Source organism: Prenolepis imparis, unplaced genomic scaffold (genome assembly GCF_030444845.1).
Source record: "Prenolepis imparis isolate NDT839.2.m4 unplaced genomic scaffold, iyPreImpa1.0 SCAF_14, whole genome shotgun sequence".
Lineage (NCBI taxonomy): Eukaryota > Metazoa > Arthropoda > Insecta > Hymenoptera > Formicidae > Prenolepis > Prenolepis imparis.
The window spans coordinates 8,366,462-8,391,676 of NW_028141172.1; the positions used below are offsets into that span (position 1 = coordinate 8,366,462).

Genomic DNA, 25,215 nt, shown 5'->3' on the forward strand with positions numbered 1-25,215 from the left:
TACGTTGCGCAAAAGGGATTAAACACCGAACGTATGACTATGAGTCACAAGAAAAGAAGACGCCTTTTGCCCTATAAGAAGGGCAGACGAATAGTATAAAAGCAGCGAATCTTCCAAGAATGCTCTCTTTAATTCCGCCTACGTCGTGGCAGTTACGCACTTCATACTGGATCCTCGCATTAAACATATATTGTGACCATCGGGACTCAACAACCAGCTACTAGTCAACCTACACCTTCGCCCACACGGAAGTGAATAAATCCCCGGAATCGCGACTAAACTTAATAAGTAGTGGAAATCGCTGCCCGTCGAGCATTGAAACGCGCTCTCCGATTGAAACGGGACGATCAAAAGCCAACGCGAATCCTCAACCGCCTCATAGCACATCAACGTTACACACACACTCATATATAATTGTTTATACATGTCCACAAATTCAAATGTCTAATTCTCCGAATATTATTAAGATTTTATTTTTTTGAATAAATGATAATTATTTACATTACGCGAATTTAAAGTCTTATTTAAACCCCTGCGTTCCTTCATATATCCCCCGAGATCGCACAAGGTCCTATCCCGCGTAAAAGTGATTTAATTCCCTTACCGAAAAGGACCGACGAACGGACCCCTGAGATAAGCCAGGTAAAAGCGACTATCCAGTCGTTGACCTGCAAAAGAGCCAGACAGTCCGTTCGACCCGAAATCACTCCGATTTCGGGAAAACGCTGTTACGACCTTCGAGCGGCCTTTCCTTCGTGCAGGCCAGGACGTAACATACGTTTAATTGGGGGCTCGTCCGGGATTGAAATGTGCGATCTTTGGGAATAGGAATGAGTAAAGGGACTAGAAGCACAACGGACAAAGACGAAATAGATGAACTTTACAAGACCGCGTTAGAAACATCACACAGAACACGTGAATCTAAATCAAAATTCACAGGATCTACGCCTCGACACGTACATTTTTTAGGAGATTCTAATTTAACCGAAATAAGTGAATTACCCGACGAATCCGACCAAGTCGAATTTATTGACTCAAAAAATCAGATTTTCAAAATTAATATCGATAATTCTAACGGCGAATCCGGAGGTCCACCAATAAACATGGCTAACGTTAACGCGGTCGAAGCCGTTCCCTTTTTCGACGGTAGTAACACCCCACTAAATTATTTTATTGAGGGATGCGAGGAAGCAAAATCTATGCTCCCTAAAGAGGCAGAGTGTCAATTCGCTAAAATTATAAGAACGCGAATAGTGGGGGAAGCGCGTCGTACTATACAGATTTTACTATCAAGATTTTAATACCGTAGCTGCATTAACAACGTATTTGAAAAAAATTTACGGTCCCTCCAAAAACTTCTACCAATTACAAGGAGAATTAGGTTGCGTTTATCAGAAAAATAATGAAGATGTCGTCACTTACGCGAATCGGGTTAAACTTCTCGGAAAACAAATACTAGAGGCATTTCGAAGCTCAGGGAACGCTATGCCTGAACAAGATATAAAAGCAATTATAGAAACAGATATGTGTAAATGCTTTATTAGAGGACTAAAACCCGAAATAGAACAAAGAATAGCGCGAGACCTAAACGTACAGGAAACCGTGGCCGACGCGTTAAAAATAGAAAGAGAGCTTCAACAAATGACAGATTTACGACAAGGCGCTAAATCAAGTCAAAATTCACCGCTACCCGTTAATCTATCTCGAGAAGTCTGCCAAATCTGTTATAAAGAAGGGCATGCCGCAAGTAGTTGTCGAAAACTCACTCAACTTTCACCACAAAATCAAAATCCTTTCGGAAACACCGGAACGGATATTTTAATCTGTCAAATTTGTAAAAAACGCGGGCATAGCGCAGATAAATGTCGGTTACGCGACCCACGATCTCGACAATCAATTAACGTAATTCAGGAAAAGGTCATTACTTGTCAATTATGCTCTAAGATTGGTCATAATGCAAAATCATGTCGACAGAATAACTTTAATCAACAAACAAATAAATCTTCAGTAATTTGCCAATGGTGCGATAAATCCGGTCATTCGGCTAATAATTGTTGGAAGAAACAAAATGAACGCAATACTAATATCGTGTGTCAAACTTGTAACAATTATGGCCATATCTCTAGAAATTGCCGCTCTAAAATCAATCCAATACCAACACATAAATACAATTTATTCTGCCGATATTGCAAAGAACAAGGCCATCTTCTCGATACATGTCAATTACGAATTACGAGTAACAATCGCCGCAAAGAAAAAGAGCAGGGAAACTACAACGGACCCTCGACATCGGGTGTAAAATCGGGGGCCGAGCGAACATCACACCCATCCGTGCAGCGGCAAGCCAAGTAAATAACTACGAACTCGAAATCAGGCCCGTAACTGTAAGCCTCGACAAACATAGTCGCGCCTACGGTACAGGTCGAAATCGATAAAATTACCATTCAAATAATCTTTATGTTAGACACGGGATCCGGACCGAATATAATTAAAGAAAATTTTGTGCCCGAAAATACAAGTATTAATTATTCGAATATTTTAAAATTAAATGGCATAAACAATTATCCTGTTTATACCCTAGGAGAAATTACACTAACACTTTTTGAATTACCGGTATTATTTTATATCGTTGCCAATGATTTTCCGATTCCACAATCCGGAATATTAGGAAACGATTTCTTCAAACAAACTTTTTCAAAAATAGATTACGCTCAAGGACATTTAGATATTTCCGGAATTAATGTGCCCTTTTTCTCCCCGGAAACCATAATAGTATCTCCAAGATCAGAATCGCTATTTTTTGTGAGGATAGAGAACTCTGAGATTAAAATAGGATATATACCGAAATTAAAAATAGAACATGGAATTTTCCTAGGAGATACTATCGTAGAAAATATTTCTGGAAAGCATATCTAAATGTCATAAGCACTCTAGATGAAGAAATAGAAGTTCGCGTACCGACACTCCGTTTAAAACCACTGAACGAACTATTTGACGACGATATCGAAATTATCGATAACAAGAAAGAGGGGTCAGATAACGACCAGACTAACGTTAACACGGACCATGAAGATAAAGATACGATGATATTTAGAGACAATGAGGATGAATTTTCAATAATGATTCAAGGAAAGAATAAAATTAAAAGTAAGAGAGGGAATAAAAATTATTTAAACGAAAATTATAATAATTCAAAAATCCTTGGAGAGGGAAGTTACCAAACCTCTCCTGAAAATTATAATGATCCAGAAATCCTTGGAGAGGGAAGTTACCAAACCTCTCCTGAAAATTATAATAAATCGGAAATCCTTGGAGAGGGAAGTTACCAAACCTCCTCTCCTGAAAATTATGATAAATCAAAAATCCTTGGAGAGGGAAGTTACCAAACCTCTCCTGAAAATTATAATAAATCGAAAATCCTTGGAGAGGGAAGTTACCAAACCTCTCCTGAAAATTATAATAAATCGAAAATCTTTGAAGAGAGAAGTTACCAAACCTCTCCTGAAAATTATAATAAATCAAAAATCCTTGGAGAGGGAAGTTACCAAACCTCTCCTGAAAATTATAATAAATAAAAAATCCTTGAAGAGGGAAGTTACCAAACCTCTCCTGAAAATTATGATAAATCAAAAATCCTTGGAGAGGAAAGTTACCAAACCTCTCCTGAAAATTATAATGATCCAGAAATCCTTGAAGAGGGAAGTTACCAAACCTCTTCTCAAAATTTTGATAATCCAGAAATTATTGGAGAAGAAAGTTATAAAAATCTCCCAAAAGAAAAAATTCCTAGAATTTCGAAGGAAAAATGTCAAACCTTGTCAGAAAATTCTAGCTCCGTCGATTCCGAAGAGGGAAGTTACCAAACCTCATTTCATAATTCGACACAACCTTTTTCCAAAAATTCAAAGGATCGTTTATCCCTTCCAAAACTTACATTTCCGAAAACTGGATTATCTGTTAGAAATAATGAAAATGAATTAGAAACCTCTCAAGTTACAATGGAAAATCTTCTAAGAGAAACTCAAGAATATAACAAAAATATTGAAAAAATAAATAATAAAACATTTGAGAATAAACATAAACCGTCTGAAAAAATTTCAGCATCCTTATTTGACAGGTCTCAAGAAATTATAAAAAATTTTCCACGAAGAAGAGAGTCAAAACACAAAGAAAAACAACGAGTTAATGTAGAAAATTTCAATTTACATAATTGCCTAGTAGTTTCCGAACAACCAAAGGAAACTCGATTTACTCAAATTATGGAATTACTGCGGTTAGAACATCTAAATAAAGAAGAACAACAGAACATATTAAAATTAATAACAAACAGTCAAGATCGATTTCATGTTCCTGGAGAAAAACTGACCGCTACTCATGTTTTACAACATCAAATAACCATTATAGACGCTCGACCGATTAACACTCGTCAGTATAGATTCCCGCAATTACACAAAGAAGAAATAAACAAGCAGGTAGAAGAACTGTTAGAAGGAAGCATCGTAAAACCGTCTCAATCACCTTATAATACGCTCATATGGATCGTGCCAAAGAAAGAAGACTCGAAGGGAAACAAACGCTGGAGAATGGTTCTCGATTTTCGAGCGTTAAACGACAAAACTATCGATGACGCTTATCCATTACCCAACATCGTAGATATATTGGATCAATTAGGAGGAGCACAGTACTTCTCAGTATGTGATCTAGCTTCCGGATTCCATCAAATAAAAATGGATCCTGCCGACAGTCATAAAACAGCATTTACCACTCCTTTCGGTCATTATGAATTCGATCGAATGCCTTTCGGATTAAAAAATGCACCTGCTACCTTTCAACGATTAATGGACCTAGTATTGACTGGATTACAAGGCGAGGAATTATTTGTCTATATGGACGATATTGTTATTTATGCTACTTCTCTAGAAGAACATGAACGAAAATATAACGCATTAATAGAGCGACTTCGTAAAGCCAACTTAAAATTACAACCAGACAAATGTGAATTTCTAAAAAATGAAGTAACATATTTAGGATACGTAATTAGCAAAGATGGAGTGAAACCTGATCAAAAAAAATTAGAAGCAGTACAACAATTTCCGAGACCCAAAACACCGAAGAACATTAAACAATTTTTGGGACTTGCAGGTTATTATAGACGATTCATACCGAACTTTTCTAAATTTGCAAAACCACTTACTTCTTTACTGAAAAACGACACCCGCTTTGAATGGACAGCCGTACAAGAAGAATCATTCGAAATTTTAAAACAAAAATTATGTGAAGAACCTGTATTGCAATATCCTGACTTTTCGAAACCATTTATCTTAACCACAGACGCATCAGGAATAGCAGTAGGAGGAATATTATCACAGGGAGAAATAAATAAAGACCGACCGATCGCGTACGCTTCTAGAACCCTCACCGATAACGAAATAAAATATGACACATACGAAAAGGAAGCTTTAGCCATAGTATATTGCGTCAAACATTTTCCGTATTTATATGGGAGAAAATTTACCTTAGTCACTGATCATAAACCATTATTATGGTTTAAAAATGCTCAAGACGCAAACGTGCGAATATTACGCTGGAGACTAAAATTAACCGAATACGAATACGATGTCATATATAAGGCAGGAATAACTAACGTAAATGCAGACGCATTATCAAAAAATCCAATAAATCTTGAAGAAATCGATTGTAAACTAATAAAAGAAAGAAAAACCTTAAATCCAAACAACCCCGAAGATGCAGAAATAATTTCAAAAATGTTAGAAGAATCAGATAGCGAAGAAGAAAAAGAGGAAGACGATTTTCATTTATATCTCTCAGATAACGAAGAACCCATATTTGAAGCTAATTTTGTCGAAAACAATAACGATTCTATACCTTTTACACTCGAAGAAATAAATGAACCGATCGTAATACAAACTACAGAAAAAGTATTAATACACGATCCACCTAAACAAGACAGAATACAGACAAGAAGCCACTGCAGGACAAGGTAATAAACAAAAAACCGCTAAGGAAGAAGATAATATTGAACAAAACAAAGAAAAAAACGACACATCAGACAAGGACCTCGACGCCGAAGAGAAAGAAGAAGACGAAGAAGACATTATTAATCAAAATCTAAAAGCAAGGAAAGCGAAACCCAGAATTATCGAAAATAAAATAATTAAAAGCAACATCATAGATTCTCGCGAATTATTATTCCTACGAAAAGATAACGTAGCATATTTTGTCGACACCCAAGGAAATCCTTTAGACTCAGGATCTCAGAAACTTTCCGAGCGAAACGAACTACCAAATTTAGGATCTCTTACCTTGGGCGAAGCCAAGGCCATAAAATACAAACACTAGTATCATATCGCGCTACCTGTTAACGAGTAAGCCTTACGGCAACTCTAGATCACATCTTAAAAACCTTGAAATATTTAAATAACGTTATCAAAAATTTAAAATTAGAAACAATTAGCATTGCAAAAACCGATTTCATTAATAACGTTCCCTGGAACAATATCAAGGTACAACTACAATTGATATTTATTAACTCAACTACGAAAATAATTATTTGCAATGGACAAATTAAATATCCACCGAAGGATTTGCGTTCTGTCATAATCGACGAAATGCATTGCTCACCAACAGGAGGACACCGCGGAGTAACCAAAACATATAATAAAATTAAACACAATTATTATTGGGAAAATTTGAAATCGGACGTTCAAAAACACATACAACAATGTTTACAATGTCAACTGAAAAAACTCGTTCGAGTTAAGACAAAACAACCAATGATAATCACAGATACGCCTGGCACTTCGCTTGATAAAGTAACTATGGATATCGTAGGCCCACTACCTAAGACCGAAAGAGGCAACGAATATATCTTAACACTACAAGATCAGCTAACAAAATATTGTATGGGGATACCGCTACCTGACCAAACCTCAGAAACCATTGCGGAAGCCTTTGTAGACCGTTTTATTTGCGTGCTCAGAGCGCCGAAAGCTATACTTACAGATCAAGGAAGAAATTTTATTAGCGATTTAATGAAGAAAATTGCCAAATTATTCAAAATACGAAAATTTCGCACAACAGCTTTTCATCTTCAATCAAACGGATCATTGGAGAGATCACATCACGCACTCAGCGAATACTTAAAACAATACGCAAACGAGCAAAAACAATGGGACAGATGGATCGGATTAGCTATGTTCAATTATAATACTAGCGTACACGAAGCCACAAAACACACTCCGTACGAACTAGTTTTCGGAAAAATAGCACGAGTTCCGTCAAATGAACTTCTCCCACCTGAAGATAAATTAGCAAATTATGAAGACTATTTAATAAATCTTGTCACACAACTTCACACGATTCAACATAATGCGCGCGAAAACATTGTAACAGCAAAAGTCAAATCAAAAAAATATTACGACAAAAAAATAAACCCTTAGACCTTTAAACCTGGAGATCAGGTATTCTTGTTAAAAGGACCGAAACCAGGTAAATTCGGAGACCAGTATACCGGACCTCATGAAATTTTAGAGATATTAAATAAAAATAATGTAAATATCAAAATAAAGAGAAACAGCCGCATAGTACATCCTAAATCGTTTACGAATATCGCACATCAAACCAATATCTAATAATAAACGTGGAAACGCGGCTTCATTAGGTCCGTATTTATAGTCGTTTCTCAAATCTCATCTCAGATTTGAGACATGATATGATTTAATAGATGAATTTTTAAAATCAATTTGATTTCGTTTGTAACCTCGATTCAGTAGAGATACTCAAGAGAAAATTTCAGTTCAAAATTTCAGTTAATTTTTAATCAAAATGTAATTATTGAACCGTCTGTATCTCAAGACATAAAATCTGAGTATTTAACCTAATAGACGCTCTTGAGATTTGAAAAACGACTATAAATACGGACCTTATTCAACGGTTCACAACGCCGATTAAAACTCAAAGTGGAAGAATTCTCCGCTTTGGACGAGGATTTCGTCTCTCGGCATATTCCCTAACACCCAGGATCACGATTAATTATGCGTATTCGAATATATTGTATTCCGCCGCTCACGCGTTCGCATATACAGATGTTCGGCAACGGATGGGACAAAATTTAAGGGGTGATTCTTGATTTTTGTTTTATCATGTAGAATCACCCTGAAATTTTGTCCTGCCTGTTACTGATACCTTGTATATGCGCACAAGCGCTCACGTACACATATTTTTGTGTGCATCTGAATTTATCCGTTCATGCATACGATTCACATATATCCGTGCACTCATATATTCGCATATACACTCGCATTTGCGTGCATTCGAATATATTGTACTCGGCCGTTCATGCATACGACCTATATTTAACCGTGTACTTGTATACGTACATACACATACATTGTATGTATATTTCGCTCGCGCATACAATCCGCATATACATACACGCACAAGCGTTCACGCACACATATATTCGCGTGTGTTCATTAAACTGATATCTGCGCTCACACACACACACACACACACACACACACACACACGCACGCACATACGAGTCCACGCGCTCACGCATACACGCGCACACGTTCTTCACTAACGGTCTTGTTCTTGCTCTCGCAATCGATATGATTCTCGAGTTAGCTGATCTCTCTGAGCTGTTCTAGCGCGTCGAGAAGATAAACATTTAATAAAATAGAAACTAAATTTAATATTGTCAGTTTAAAAATAATTTTAATGGATTAATGAGATTTCTACGATTAAGATGACACTAAACCCGACTTAAATTAGATAATTATTTATTACATAAATAATTAAAATTTTAATTACATATTTAACTAAACTCTGTCCCGTTTGCTCTTTCTCCTTCTCTCTCTCTCTCTCTCTCTCTCTCTCTCTCTCTCTCTCTCTCTCTCTCTCTCTCTCTCTCTCTCTCTCTCTCTCTCTCTCTTCCCCTCCCTCTCTCTTCCTCCCTCCCTCTCTTCCCCCCTCTCTTCCACCCCTCTCTCTCTCTCTCTCTCTCTCGCTCTTTCTCTCTTCTGCTCTCTCATTCGTATTCAGCGACTTAGAAAAAACTCCTTAAGTTTAAATAAATACATATAATTAAAAGCTATTTGATAATTTGTCAATGACCTATTTGTAAGTCACACACAGCTAATTTCTACAATACACTTCTAATTTATATATTACTAGACAAGACAAACGCGCGCTTTGCGCGCGCCATTATCCGATTTTATGTAATAATTAATATTTTTAATAATTATAATTTTATTTAACTTTATTTTAAACAAAACTGTGAAACTGTTAATCCTTAGCTGACGACAGCTGTTTGATGCTATGAATATAACGCACAACGAGAATAGAGATTGCCAATCAGCATCGTGGAAACAACAATGTCAATAACATGCCTTTTTTTAGAAAGGGGCTAGCACGCAGCGCGCGCGGCTTCTTCAGTTTACTAACTAAATTACTAAAATCTCAATAATATACTTTTTAATACAAAATTCAATTATTAAGCACTCATTTATGTCAAAATAAATTAATTTTATTTTTAAGTTGTTATTAACATTTAATCTTTGAGATATAATTTTAAATTATTATTAAGTTATAAAAAATCATATTAAAATTTATTTATATTTTTATTAATTTATTTGCTTATTTATTATTAATAATTAATTTTACTAACGGATTGAATTTGCAAGCTCGTATCTATACGGTACAAAAATAATATGCAAACAATGTAATAGTGAAAAAAATAAGTGATGAATTGTTGGCTCTTTTTATTAAACAAATACAAGTCTGCAAATTCTTTTATTTAATACACATAGTAGAAGTCTACGCCCTATAGAGTCCGCGGCAACAAAGTATTGATTTTTAATATTTAAAGGCGAGGCAAAATTTCATCGATTATATATTTTAATAGTACATTGTTTACAGAAAATTTTGGTACCAAGCAGACACCAGCGTACAAATTTTTTCATTAAATATACATGATTTATGTATGCGCAGTATAGAGTCCGCGGCAACATATTGTCTACTTTTAAGACGAGCCAAAAATTCATCTCTTGTATATTTCGACTGTACATTGTTTGCAGAATATTTTAGTTGCATGCAGACACCAGCGTAAAAATTCTTTTATTTAATATACATAATATAAAAATGCGACGCTTAGTGTCCGCGGCGAAATAGTGTCGATTTTTAATATTTTAATACGAGCCAAAAATTCAACGCTTATATATTTCGATATTACATTGTTTACAGAATACTTTGGCATTATGCAGACACCAGCGTACAAATTCTTTTACTAAATATACATAATTTATTTATTCGCAGTATAGGGTCCGCAGCAACAAAGTATCGATTTTTAATACTTAAAGGCGAGCCAAAAAATTCATCCATTATATATTTCGATAGTGTATTGTTTACAGAAAATTTTGGTACCATGCAGACACCAGCGTACAAATTCTTTTATTAAATATACATGATATAAGAATTAATGCGCCGCATAGGGTCTGCGGCGACATAGGACATACACCCATATTCTGAATTTTCTTTTATCGATAAAACAAGATCCAGAATATGGACCATTGTATCAACATTTAACATTTTAAAATTAGCCAAAAATCCATCGAAATATACGAGCGATGAATTTTTGGATAGTATTTAAATATTAAATATAGACACTGTCGCCGCGGTCACTATGCGGCGCGCGCGCGCACACACACGCACACGCACACGCACACGCACACGCACACGCACACGCACACGCACGCACACGCACACGCACACGCACACGCACACGCACACGCACACGCACACGCACACGCACACGCACACGCACACGCACACGCACACATTCTTATATTATGTATATTAAATAGAAAAGTTTGTAGACTTGTATTCGTTTGAAGTAGTAAGTAATACACTATGTGGGGTCAAAACAAACCCCACCCTCACCCTCTGGCCAGTGGTGCCACAAACGGGCCTCGATAGCATGCGGTAGCATTGGAGGGGATGACGCGCCAACTACAATGCTACGTAACGATACATCCGAGATCGAGTCTCGGCTCGCTCTTTAATTTGTTAAAATGTTTTTTGCTTATATTTTAATATTTTTTTCTTTTTATACATATATGTAACAAATATAAAAAATAATAAAATCCACCCACTCTTGGCCAACATGTACATGTCTTTTAAAAATAAATATTTTATTAAAATATATTAAATAAAAAAAAATATTTGGCCAAGAGTGGATGGATTTTATTATTTTTTATATTTGTACATATATATATATATATATATATATATAAAAAGAAAAAAAATATTAAAATATAAGCAAAGAACATTTTAAAAAATTAAAGAGCGAGCCGAGACTCGATCTCGGATGTATCGTTACGTAGCATTGTAGTTGGCGCGTCATCCCCTCCAATGCTACCGCATACTACCGAGGCCCGTTTGTGGCACCACTGCGTCTGGCACCGGTGACGTCACTAAACCAGCGGGGAGTGTCGTCTCGTCATAGGCCATTAACCCAGCGGGGGTCCCGACCACGGTTCCACCACAGGTTAAAGTTGAGGGAGATGGGCCCCGCTCGCGTGCCAGGTAACAATATTAATGTTAGTGACAATAAGAGAAAAGTCGAACATTAGGACAACAGAGACGAATAAAGAAAAGACATTATCGCACTGATTATGATGTAATTTTAATTTTTAGAGAAAAAACGTGAGTGTTTCACAGTAAAAAGGGAAAAGGGAAATAATGGGAAGAAAATACTAAATAATTTTAATGAGAAAAAGTTTACATTTATTCAAATTGGTTTTTTACATAAGACAATATTACTTTATTATATGTATATAAAGTTCAAGATATTTTTTAAGCACGTTTTTCGCGAAGAAAAATTTTACGAAATAATTGTAAGATTATTCGATCATTTTGTTCATAATTTTCGATAAAAAGAGTAAGAAACTGATTGAGATCGTAACCATTACTCATGTAATATAAAAATACACAGCTGTATTGTCCGCAAGTTAGAGAGAAAGTTCATTGTAATTGTTGATTATTCCAACGATGGATGATAGAGTTTCGACGAAGCCGTACCAGAAATCTGGGATCCAAAGGTGGCAATCCGTAACTATCAAAGTATGTAGCTGTATGGTCTTTGTCGAGGAAGAAAGCAATCCAATGTTCTCCAGGTCGATTATGATCGTCTGTATTAGCAATGATGGCAGTTGATCTTGTCCATACTCTTGGAACTCTGTCCGCAGGATAGACACCCACATGATTGACATTGAGTTGACGCAATGCATGTAGTATCTCACGTGAGTTCATTTTTTTCTTTTTGATGAAAAGAACAAGCAAATATTTTTCAAAAGCTTTGATTTCGACTGTTTTGTTGCGTTTTTGTCAGAGTCGAGTTGTTCTTCTACTTTTTCAATATCAGATTGTACTTTAATATTCGGGTTTAGTTCGAAAGGTTCAATGTTGAAAGTACAATCCTTGGTGTTGTTGTCGGTGATTATTTCCCAATTTTCGGGGGTACTACAAATAGGATGACATTTGTAGTACGTGACGTCAGTATCAAGATTATTTTGCTCGACTAACCAAGATTTTAATTTGTACGCGTTGCGTAATGCACAATGAAAGTTGACGAAATTTTGAAATCCGTGATGATTACAATGTCGTCTGTATTCTTCCTCTAGCAATAGATTTTTGAATGCCGGCGATACGCCTTCTAAATTATTTATATATCTGGAAAGTAGATTCTGTAGATATCGTGCTTTTTCGTTTTCTCTAACATAAATGTAACGCACGTGTCTTGTAATGTCGCGCAGATGCGTTGCAAAATATTTTAGATCAACGTCGCCGTCGAACCATTCGATGCCGTGATAATTTCTTGTGAGCCAATTATTTTCTCGTCTTACTCTTTCGGGTAATTCACCAAACGGATGCGGTGGCAATATTAGCCAATGACTGACGATTGCAGTGTTAATCGCAACAACGGCTACTTCCTTAGTAATGAATTCACCGTTAATATCACGGAAGCCTTGTATGTCGACGACTATATCCATAATGCGGAGGTGCTTTTTTTGCGAACCGACGACGTTCGTGTCTCGAAAAAAACTGAATTCTTTTTCATTACATGTTTCTTTTTTCATTACATGTTTTTTACAATGTACATATGTCAGTGATGATGATATTTTGAATGATGAGAAAAATGCGAGAAAAAATTTTTAACGGAGTATTATTTTGAGTGACGTAAAATCTAGCCGGAAAAATCAACGATAACTTGACGAGTCAATTTCTATCACGTTATCAAATTCTGCGTAGACAATACAATTAATGGTTTCGGTGAGAGCTTTTTCGAATCGTACTTCTAATCGTAAACTTCCGTGTCTCACGAGATTCCAGTGTCCGGCGCAATTAGCTGACAAATCAGGCGTAAGATCAAAAGCAAAAAGTGTATATCCCTTGGAATAATCATCTCTACTTCTATAGAATAATCATCTCTACTACTACTATAGAATTTCCTTCGTTTAAAAAATGGATACCCGTTCCCGAAAAGAGAGTTTGATAAGCTTCGACGTAAAGAGATTCTTCCGACGAGAAAATTGACTGTAACGGTCTATTAGGAATTTGTGAGCCGTCGACGTACAGCGAGAAGAAATTTATTCCGTAATTTTTGAAGTTAAGGGGATGCTGGAGGTATGTTTTTACCGACTGAATGCGAATATAGAGATTATTTTGGGATATCTTTTTATTGACTATACAGATCAATAAATCCTTTTCCACGATTAAAGTACTTATAAAAACGGACCGCGTTAGCTATAATTCCATATATAAATCATATAAAAATCAAAAATTACAGTTTTGTTATCGGCTTCTTTCATATCAGCTCGTAACAATACTTATTTAATAAAAATAGTTCTGCAGTTTATCTGTGCATAAAATATAGTATACGCGATAGGGTTAACATGAAGAAATATTAGTAAACAATAAAAAGTGAGATTGCAAGTCTAATAAAAAAATTATATATTAAAAACATTTTCACGCATATGTGTGTATATGCGTATACGTGCATATGTTTGGATATGTGTGGTGCTAACCTATCGTGTGTATATGTGTATACGTGTATATGTTTGGATATGTGTGGTGCTAACCTATCGGAGTTCGGCCGTCACTCCAGCATCACCTTAAACGGATTTAATTTTATATCACCATTAAACACTCTATTATTTACGAAACCGACAATTATACGTTTCGGTAGTTGTCCGAGTATTACGTTATCTAAAGATTCACCCACAAACTGCTGTGAATCGTGAATGATTTAACCTCGACTTTCGTGAGCGGATACTTGGCTGTAACTTCACTCAGCATTCTAGCGTGTGCTAGTAATACTCCGGAGCTAATTTTTGTCCTTCTTATAAGCAAACTGGCATCGAGAATATGAATTTTTGAGGAGCCATTACTTTCCATAAGACAAAACAAATCTTTCAAGCGGACGAGTCTCAGTCGTACTTCCACACCATTAATCAAGAATTTGTCTTGATTGAAAACATCGCAATGAAGATGACCCATAAGATCTAGCGTTCGACCGCCGCGGATGTATTGAGCGCGTCTCACGAGTGCAGGATTGGCTGTTTTCAATTCCAACAATTCGTCCACGTGATCGGGTGTATCCGCGTCCCACAAGCATGAAGTTAGATGGGAAGTTTTTGCGAGTGAAGAATAATTTAACAATGCCTCGATGTACGCGCGGTACGCGTAAGCGTTGTTTGGAGGCGACACGAGCTTTTGATTGAAATATACGTCGATCTGATTGAAAATTGAATGAAGTAAATGATTTACGGGGCCTACGTTGCTTTCGCTGCTGGCGCTGCTGCTGCTTGTTCCTGTAGTTCCTCTCGTTGAAACGTCGAACGGGTCTACGCGTATACGAAGACTCAGTATTGGGTGTGTGAGATCTAGATATTCTTCTCCGTGACCGGGGATGACGAATTCTATTGGTGAGTCGTCCGAGAGAGAGGTCACAAGCTTGTAAATTGTAATAAATCCATTGCAAACTTTCGATACTAGTTTGCGTAGGCGGTAAAGAAAAGAGATCGAGTTTGCTTTTTAAACACTCGCTCGAGTGTGTGTGAAGAAAAGACATACTTATTTTCTAGAATTTTTTTGTTGCTGAGTTTAAAATAATAATGTTTAAGAAAATATATCGGATACGGTGCGTTTCTTGCCAATTTTCTGTCGTTTCGCAGACTTGAGTCTTTTCACTGTCGTGTGTTTTTCTTCTTTTTCTTGTTCTTCGATAATTTTGTTCTTTTTTTCCCGCGCGTCTTGATTTTCGACGAACTTTTCGTACGTCGTCGTTTACGTCCCGTTGTTGTCGCTGATTTAACGATGTGCGCATCAAGCGCCCCAAATGGAAACTGAGCTACATGCATTTTTGCATCCAATTTATATCCTAAACCTTTCATCAGACTACCTATTTTTTATTTAGCTTTTCTTTTGAGATTGTCGCGTGATTCTTCAAAACAATGTTTTATTGCTACTTTAACGGAGTATTATTTTCAACATCTTCGATTATATTAACACCGGCACGTAAAGCTTCTTTTCCTACCGCCCGTACACCCTTACTTAGATAAGGCAGCACGCGTTTGAATAATCCTCCGAGAAAACTTCCGATACCGTGACCACGTTGATAGGCTGATCCGACAAAAATTCGCGGAATTCCGCCGCCACGACTAGCCCCGTTCTATAATTGCTCGTAATATTCCGAATAGTGATCCATTAATAGGAATTAATTTGCTTTTTTCTCTTTTTATTTTTTCTATCGTAGCTGTTGAGTATTTTTATAATATTTAATCGACTCGCCTAAAGTGTAATGTCACCGTCAACGTTTCAAATTCAAATGGTATACTCTTTCCAAGTTGATCTCTTATATCTATTTCGATCGTACGTAAAACACGTCGCAATGCAATGTAATACATGTGCGAGAAAAGTCTTACTTGACTGGATGCAAACGCGTAATTATTTCGTGCATCGAGTGCGACTACGCGAAGAAGTGGAGCTTGTACATCGCCTATAATGTAAGGTTCGCAAATGTCACAATAGACAAAGAGCTTGTCGGGAATGGCACGCAACAAACTAGCTGGTTTAGTGGATATGATCGGATAATTGCGCGAGAGCTTGTAAAATTGCAACGAATAAATTTCTTCATCATAAACCCATGAAGGCAACATAAGGTCTAGGATAATTGAACCACTTATGAGTTTATCGAGATTCTCTTTACTGTGTATACCTTTGCTGATTTCATTATAAAATCTTGCCGGCAAAGAAGTTGCTATAGCAGAATCACTTTTCTGTTGATCAAGATCCCTAATACGTTTACCCAGTGAGAAATGGTGGTCGAATCGATGTCGATTCGACGTCGAATCAACGTCAATTTGGTCGAATTGATGTTGAATTGACGTCGATTCGACCAATCATTTCTCGCTGGGTAACTGGTATATCAAATCCGAGTATGCTGTGAATTTTTTCGGAAAAATTTACATAATGAACCATAGAACATTTCTTTTTTTCACAGGAAAGTTTCATGAAAGTTTTACCACCTTTGCTAGCATCGAATTGCCAAATTATAGCGATTCAACAGATTTGGCTGCGAAATTTAAGGCATCTATAATATCTTGCATATTCGAGTAAACTCCCGTCGGTAGTTGTGATTTCTCAGCCTTAATTACTGCTTCCTTCTCACTAATATCAATAAACCTGATTATTCCTTTCTCGTCTGATCGTATATGTAAAAAACAATATGGAAACTGAATCTCAGCAAGCGCTACTTTCCATCGCCCCTGTAACTCTATACGTTGAGGTAATTCAGTGGTAAAACACGTGGTTTTATTTTCCGGAAAGTAACTCATACTACTATTGCTCGGAAGAATCATGTAAAATTGCTCCTCCTTCATTGTGACTCAAAGATCTTAAACTGCAAGAATCCAAAAATTGAATTTTAAAGGATAATCTTGCCAGCTAACTAACAATTGTTTATTGTTTCCGCGTCCTTTGCTTTTTATCACGCGGTCGATGATAAATTCTTCCCCTTGTAAGTCTTTATTGACCGGTGTTAATTCTTGTTCGTAAAAAATTCCGTAATTTCGCTCTCTAAATCACTTAATTCGTATACGCAGGGTTTCCTCCATTCGAGAACACGGTGAATTCGAAATATTGCTTCGCTCCACTTTGCCTCGTATCCTTTCTCAAAGGCTACTTTTGCTCTACCGACGCGCACGAGATCACCAGCGTTATATTTAACTTTTTGCGTTCGCGATACTTTTTCTTCTTGTTGACGTTGTCGATGTCATTACCGTTCCAACGACGATTAATATTTTCACGCGCGATACGAGCATTTTCCCGCGTAACGACTGCAGGCTGCATTTTAATAGAAGAATGACGAGTATGATTGTAAGCGTGAACGATATCCTGTAAAATATCAATGTAACGTCGCGTATTTTTATGTGTAAAATAACGCCACATCCGCTCCTTGAGCGTTCTATTAAATCGTTCTACAACAGCTGCTTTAATATCGGGATTGCTACAGAAAACGTATGCCTTTTTCTTAAAGAATTTTTGTACAGGACTAGCTATAAATTCTTTACCTTTATCCGTTTACAAGTATACAGGTATTCGTTTATTGTTTCTCAAAAGCACACGTTGAAAGGCTTTTGTCACGCAGGTAGCTGTTTTGTCACGTAATGGTTCTCCCAAACAAATTTACTAAGCACGTCAATAATTGTCAGCAGATAGGAACATCCGTCATTATAACTTTTGAGATTACGAAGATCGATTAAATCTGCCTCCCATAAATCGTCGATATTTGTCACGTTATAATATAAACGCGGAAATTTTCGTCGTACGATGTAGCGTGTACGTATCTTGCGATTTAAGCCATTCAATGACGTCGTTACGCGTAAAATGTGGTTTAGCAGCTCTAGATAAATTCTCCGCGGAATAGCCTGCGTAGTGCGAGGGATCGTAATACAATTTTTCGAGTTCCATTATTCGAGTTTGCTCCAATGAAATAAACCTTTCTTCCTTTTTGTCAGTGAATCCTCGTTGCTTATTAATGTTTTACCGTCATCGCTATCGTCAGTGACGGATAAAAACACCGTGTCTTCTTCAGTTTCGTCTAATTTTCGTCTGTATAACTTTGAATGTGAGAGCGGAATTTTCGGAGTTGAGCTCCCGTACGGCAACGTATTTTTAATACGCTGAGATTTACGTGCAAACATAGTCAATAAATCGCGATTTTCTATGAGATTGAAAAGCGTATTTATGTCGCGAAGTAATCTCGCAAACTGAATTCTCCCGGTTGCTTTCACCGTTTTTCTCTCGCGTACAGCGTCGTTTATAAGTTCAGTAATATTCGACCCCGTTACAACTTCATTGTCTATAGTGACGAGTCTGCGTTTATCCCAGCTAATCTCTTAGATGACGGAATTTTAAGCAAATATTTTAATAGTGAGTGTGCTTTGACGAGATAAGTTTTAGGTACATTGTTGAGTATTTCTTTAATCATTTCCGCTGTTTAAGCACGTTTCTTTTCAAAACTACTTTCGCTAATGTTTCCTTCACTGCTAATTGAAGTTCCCATTTCCGGGAGATCTTCGTTTAATAACGTCATATCGATGTCTTCGTTCTGCTCGCCATCTCCGACATCGACGTTGCCTTGCGTATCATTGCGCGAATCGTTGCGAGATCGTTTCGCTTCCCGAACAAAGTGAAGATAACGTCGAAGTGTTTCCTTATACAATTTCCATCTCTCGCCTTCGTCGGTAGGAGTCACGAGATTGAGAATACGCCACATCTCCGCGTCGAGACGCGAATAAATGAGTTCCCGGAGTCCGTACAGAGTTATTATTATTTCCATCTGATATCTCCATATTTTTCTCCTTCGATTCGATAGATTCGATGTTATTTCCGGTTGCTGATGATGCTGCATTCGTTGCATTTTTTCGAGATTTTCCGTAGAAATCAAAACCATGTTTTTTGCCTTCTCCATTATTTGGTGTGACAAGTGTAATAGTTATTTTTCACATTTGTTATTTCTTTTATAATTAGTATTTTTTTGAAAAAATATATAAAGTTGTATTTTTCTTTTTCACTCTCCTATAATCCATGATAATATAGCACCGAGTATAGGTCCGATAAGATAGGGTAAAAATCCACCCCGTTGTATCAACAACTTTCTTTTAGCCTTCAAATTATCGCGTTTTACTGCGATACGCCGTAGGATTGCTTTATGTTTGGCTAAACCTTTCTTTTCGCTACTAGCAAGTGGAACGTTACCTTTGAGCGTGTTGAAAACGCACTCTTGAATACACTTTATGAGTTTATTGTCGGCGTTACGTAAGAACGTTGCTCTCTGATTTTTATTCAAATAACACAAAGCTTTTAAAAGACAAGCGTTTCTCTCACCAATGGAACGTCTAGCGATCTTTATTGCGCTGTCGAAAAAATTTTTCGACGTCGTCGAAGTCGCTTTGATATTCTTACCACGTGTCACCATTATGACAAAATTGTGAGACTGACGAAATGTGAACACAAATACCACTTTTATATTCCCCCTCCCCTACTACTCGATCTACGAGGAATGTAGGCGTAATGCAATTCGTCATCGGGAAAGATGCACGTGCAAAATCGATATATTCGTCAGGAGTCGATTGTTTTAGATCAAGCAATAAATAGCCGTGAGGTCGCATGGTAGCTTCGTAGTATGCTTCTTCTAGAAATTTCGGATCGTCGGGATATACTTGACGTGAGAGATGTCGAATTTGAGCCCGATCACGTGGATTTTTGAAAACTACTATGTAATTTGCGTTGAGAGATATGTCACGTTGTCCGCGACCCTGATGGAAAAGATTTTGCGAAATAAGTACAACACTGAGATTCTTATGATGACTTCCTTTGGTAAACAGATCTACGATAGCATCATACGAAGACGATTCCCTCATAAGATCGTCAATTGTGGATCACCAATTTTGGAGTCAACGGATCGTTGGAATAATCTTCCGGACGTGGTAATCCTTCGTGAAATTCGATTATATTTTTCTTCGTTTTTAGCAAAATATTACATTCGTTCTTACGTGCTTCGCTTTTTTCTACTTCTTTACTTTCACTAGTGTCACATTGCAGCCGATGATACGAATCTTGCCATTCGGCGTAATAAAATAAAATTCTTTCGAATCGAACATCGGACATGTGTCGGATAAATGTCTAAGAAAAAACAGTTATTGACAAGGTTTCTTACTGACTTAACGTTCTCGCCTTTAATATTGACAACATGTGTGAGCGAATCTTTTATTTGAACATGCTTGTCTAAGATTCACATTTATAACTGTATACTTGAAAAGGACCACAACCATATGGTCGAAACGTCGTAACTTTTAATAAAGTGTAAAAAATTTGTGCTAGTTTGGTCGATTATTTTCAATATTGATCCTTTGATTAATTTACTAGCGATATTTAAAGAATTTATTGTCTAAGAAAAGTTTTCACGAAAATTGTTTTCCTGCAACCCGTAGGTCCGCAGACGATCGACATCCACGGATGTTTCCAGCGTACGTCCATTTCACGTAATGATTAATTTAGATGCTACTCACGAGTTGATAAATGAAGAAGTCATCGCATAACATATTTAGTAACAATTATGTGCGCGTGCGTATTGAATGTGAGTAAAAACGTACGAGAGTAAATCAAATAGTAAAGGGACAAATAAAGAAAAACACATTTATTTTAACCTATGTGGAAAATTTACATATCATTTTTTGACATAATCCCCACCAACATCGATACATTTGATCCACTACTTAATAAGCTTCTGTATTTCATCCTGGAAGAAAGATTTGGATTGGATGCGTAGCCAGTTATGCACCACTGCAATGACCTTCTCATCCAAAGAAAATTTTTTTTCTCGTAGTATTTCTTTTCTTTTTTTTTCTTTTTTCTTTTCATCTTTTCATCTTCTCGGTTTATTAAAAGAAGCACTACGAGGAAAAAATTTTCCACATAGATTAAAATAAATGTGTTTTTCTTTATTTGTCCCTTTACTTTTTGACTTACCCTCGTATATATACATGTGTTGCGTATATTTTTTAAAAATAAAGCTTGACTTGGTCATAAGCTTATTCCGCGTTCCGGGGGGAAGCACACCCGCGGCGACCGCATACTCGCGCTTGCGTTTTTCTACACGTGTACGAGCAAAGAGTACCGCGTCGCGTTCAGCTGGTTAACGCGGAGTAATAGTAATTTATAAAGATTTGTCAAGGGTAATAAATATTTGTACAAAGAAATAAGATAAGTTTAAAGCTGTAGTTACAATATTGAATTGTAAAAAGTAAAAGTAATTTTTGTATAAAAAAATTTATTTGATAAATGTTTACTTTTTTATGACTTTTAAAATTTTTCTTTGAAAATAAAAGAAACTCCTGGAGCAAAAAAATTTATAAAAATTTGTCAAGGGTAATAAATATTTGTACAAAGAAATCAGACAACGTTAAAGCTGACGTTAGGATAATATTGATTTGTAAAAAGTAAAAGTAATTGTTGTATATGAGAATTTTCTTGATAAATGTTTGCTTTTTTTTGTGACTTTTAAAATTTTCCTTCGAAAATAAAAGAAATCCCTGAAGCAAAAAAAAAAAGAAAAAATATATATATAATATTGGTCAGTTATTTACGTTGTCTCGGTTTTAGGAAATATTTTTAATAGAAAAACTAACAAAGTTTTTCAAATAACAATTCTTTTAAAAAGAAATAAATCAATAACAATAACAATAAACGCAAAAAAGAAACCAATATACAAAAAATTAAACAATATACAAAAAATTAACTTGGAATGTTGACGCAGAGATGATGTAAGATGGAAAGCATGAAATTCTGTTTCTAATTTTCAATTTCAAAATAATATTGAACAGTAATAAATTTTAAAGGATAAAAGTAGATAATATTGAACAATTTATCCTGTGATAAATCTTCAACTAGAAAATATTTTCAATAGTGCAACAAATAAAAAGTTTCTAAAAGAAATGAGATACGCAGGAATGAAAAAATATTGAGGAATATTGGCCTTTTTCCTCTAAAATATATGTTATACAGATGGACAAATAATATATTAACGAAAATTTCTCCCTATTTCGTGGAGTAGGGAAAAGAGTATAAATTCTACGAAGCGAAAGAGAAAATGGTTTTCTAAGTTCGTTGTCGCGTTGAGCAACTTGTTTTTGACACGTTGTGACTCGTTTCAATTTTGGCAAAAATCAAAGTTAATTTTTGCTTTAAGTGTAAAAATGTCGGGGATTAAAGCTACAGTGACAAAGTGTGTAAATTTAACAGCAAATTTGGTACCGGGGTTTAACAGCGAGCAATATTTAACCGAATTGTCGGATGAGTCGGCGGAGACAAATTACGCGATTTTTCAACGTTTCGCGTGTGCTAGTACAAATACTGTACTAACAATTTTATATAGATTGGGACATTTTAACGGAGATGAAAGATTATTACGTTTCGCGGGTGAAGTGATGGGAATGCGCGAAGCATTTGATCGAGGAAGAAGATGTAGGAGGACATATTAGCTTCTTGCTATTGAATTATCGAAGATGTTTAGCAGGTAATTGAAATGTGCTTTTTAAAAAATACAATAAAACTACTCTCAGAACTTGTTAATTTTTCTAAATTTTCAAATCAATAATTTGTAGATAACAATATCCCCGCGAATGTTGCGCGTATAGTTCCTGCAATGGGCCGAAGACGTCGGGCAGAAGAAGTGCTCGAGGCACCACCTGCACGTAAGTTTGTATAAATAAAATATTAATTTTTAAGAAATTTCACAATTTCTTTACCAAGATAACATGATAAATTTTAGGGAGAGTACGATTAAACGAAAATGCACGTGAGTCGATTCCAGTTATTTCGCTATCATCAAGTAAGCTTCAATTTTAAGAAAATAACGCAAAAAGTAAAAATGTAAAAATTTTACGAAATATGTATATTTATATTATTTTTAGATAGCGATATTGATGATGACGATGATAACGCGAGTATAGTCACCGTGAGCACAGCCGATCCTGAAATATTTTTACCCAGTAAGTTAATATTTTAAAATAAATTTAAACGTTTCACATGAGGAAGTAAAATGTAAAAATTTAGAAAAATATTAATATCATCTTTATGATTTTATTAGCTTTCCCAATGATTGGTGGGCTTATAAATAGAATGCAGGAAAAAGAAGAGCAGGAAGAAGTGCAGGAAGAAGTGCAAGAAGAAGAAGTGCAAGAAGAAGAAGTGCAGAAAGAAGAAGAAGAGCAAGAAGAAGAAGAGCAGGAGGAAGAAGAAGAAGAAGAGCAGGAAGAAGAAGAACAACACGTTACGATGGATAATGTGGAGAACAGCGATGACGACTACCGGGTGTATGTAGTGAATGAAGGTAACAATGTTATCTTATTTCTCGTCATTTTATGCGCGAATTTAATATTTTAAAACTTTTAATTTAAAATTTTTAAACGAATGTAAATTGTTTTTATTAGAAATCTGTTACACGCCTTACTTTTCTCCGGAAGGCTAGAAACGAGATAAAAATTGAAAGATGGGGAATACTCACGAGTAATACTTGATGTAGCAGATATCTTACAAGTGTCGCAGCTTCCTGATAACGAGGAAAGAGATGAGAGAGAAGAGAACGTAGAGGAAGCCGAAGTGGAAAATTGCCTTAACACCACGTCGGAGACTGAAGAAGCTGAAGAAGAAATGGAGAATCGACACGTCAACGCAACAATAGCTCAAGAAGGCGAAGAAGATCAGCTGGAGAATCAACAACAACATCAGGTCGGTGATTTTCGATACATAAATTTGTTGTCGGAGAATACACGACGATTAAAAAATTTTGGCGTAATCGGAAGAGAAGCGAGTTTTGCGATATGACAGTTATCTGAAGACGAAGATATATATCGCGCGCCAGAAATCGCGTTCCGCGAAATTTACGCGTACGCTATACGAACGTGCGAATCTGACCATTACGTAGGAATATCATTCGATTCACCGAATTTGACGCATGGTCCCGCGGGTTTATCGTTTCGTCCAGTGCGTGACTTGACGAGCTAGGATATTTGGCGACTCGTACGTTCGGTAGCGCAGAGTGCCGGGGGACTCGATATCGTGCAACAATTTAATATACGCGTTTTTAATGTAACGGTCGCGGACGTGTAAAATTAACGCTCGAAGATGTCATGAAGCGCTCAATATTAACAATAAAAAAATAAAATTTTTCTTTGCGAAAAACGTGCTTAAAATATTTTGAACTTTATATACATATAATAAAGTAATATTGTTTTATGTAAAAAACCAATTTAAATAAATGTGAACTTTTTCTCATTAAAATTATTTAGTATTTTCTTCCCATCATTTCCCTTTTCCCTTTTTACTGCGAAACACAAACTTTGGTTTCCTCTAAAAATTAAAATTACATCATAATCAGTGCGATAATGTCTTTTTTTTATTCGTCTCAGTCGTCCTAATGTTCGACTTTTCTCTCATTGTCACTAACATTAATATTGTTACCTGGCACGCGAGCGGGGCTCGTCTCCCTCAACTTTAACCTGTGATGGGACCGTGGTCGAGACCCCCGCTGGGTTAATGACCTATGATGAGACGGCACCCCCGCTGGTTTAGTGACGTCACTGGCGCCAGAGGGTGAGTGGTGGGGGTTTGTTTTGACGCCCCATAGTGTGTCTTACTTACTACTGTGTTTGGTATAAAAATAATCTGTAAATAATCTTTGTATATTAAAATCATAAAAGCCTGCAACTTTTCTTATATAATATATATATTATATAAAGACTTTACTTAATGATATGTAAATCGCGACCCTAAAATTTCGAAAAATTTCATTATTGTTATTGTTGATTAAAATCTATTATAATGTTAAAGAATGCGTTTAAAAATATAAGAAAACATTAATAAAATAATGCTCAGGTCGATAATAAAACATTTAAAAAAGACACGATAAAACTTAACGTTATGGTATCTAAATCGCGACCCTAAAATATTGTAAAATTAATTATTGCCGATAATGATGAAAACTTATTAAAAAATGAAAAAGCGGATTTAATAATATCAAAATACTATCGAATATCGAAATAATATCGAAAATAATGAAATAGTCCC

The 25,215-nt window shown here is 36.0% G+C and overlaps 2 protein-coding genes across 2 annotated transcripts; both read right to left on the reverse strand.

Annotated features, from left to right (window-relative positions):
* Nucleotides 1-12,129: 12,129 nt before the first annotated feature.
* Nucleotides 12,130-13,100, reverse strand: LOC145945662 (uncharacterized). Its single transcript, XM_083054736.1, has one exon. The coding sequence runs from the start codon at nucleotides 13,071-13,073 to the stop codon at nucleotides 12,330-12,332; it is 744 nt and encodes a 247-aa protein (XP_082910862.1). The 5' UTR covers nucleotides 13,074-13,100; the 3' UTR covers nucleotides 12,130-12,329.
* A 180-nt stretch (nucleotides 13,101-13,280) lies between these two features.
* On the reverse strand, nucleotides 13,281-15,409 carry LOC145945629 (uncharacterized). Its single transcript, XM_083054684.1, has 4 exons — nucleotides 15,353-15,409; nucleotides 14,302-15,036; nucleotides 13,554-13,722; nucleotides 13,281-13,429 (listed from the first exon to the last, which is right to left on the reverse strand). The coding sequence occupies exons 1-4, from the start codon at nucleotides 15,407-15,409 to the stop codon at nucleotides 13,281-13,283; spliced, it is 1,110 nt and encodes a 369-aa protein (XP_082910810.1).
* Nucleotides 15,410-25,215: the final 9,806 nt, after the last annotated feature.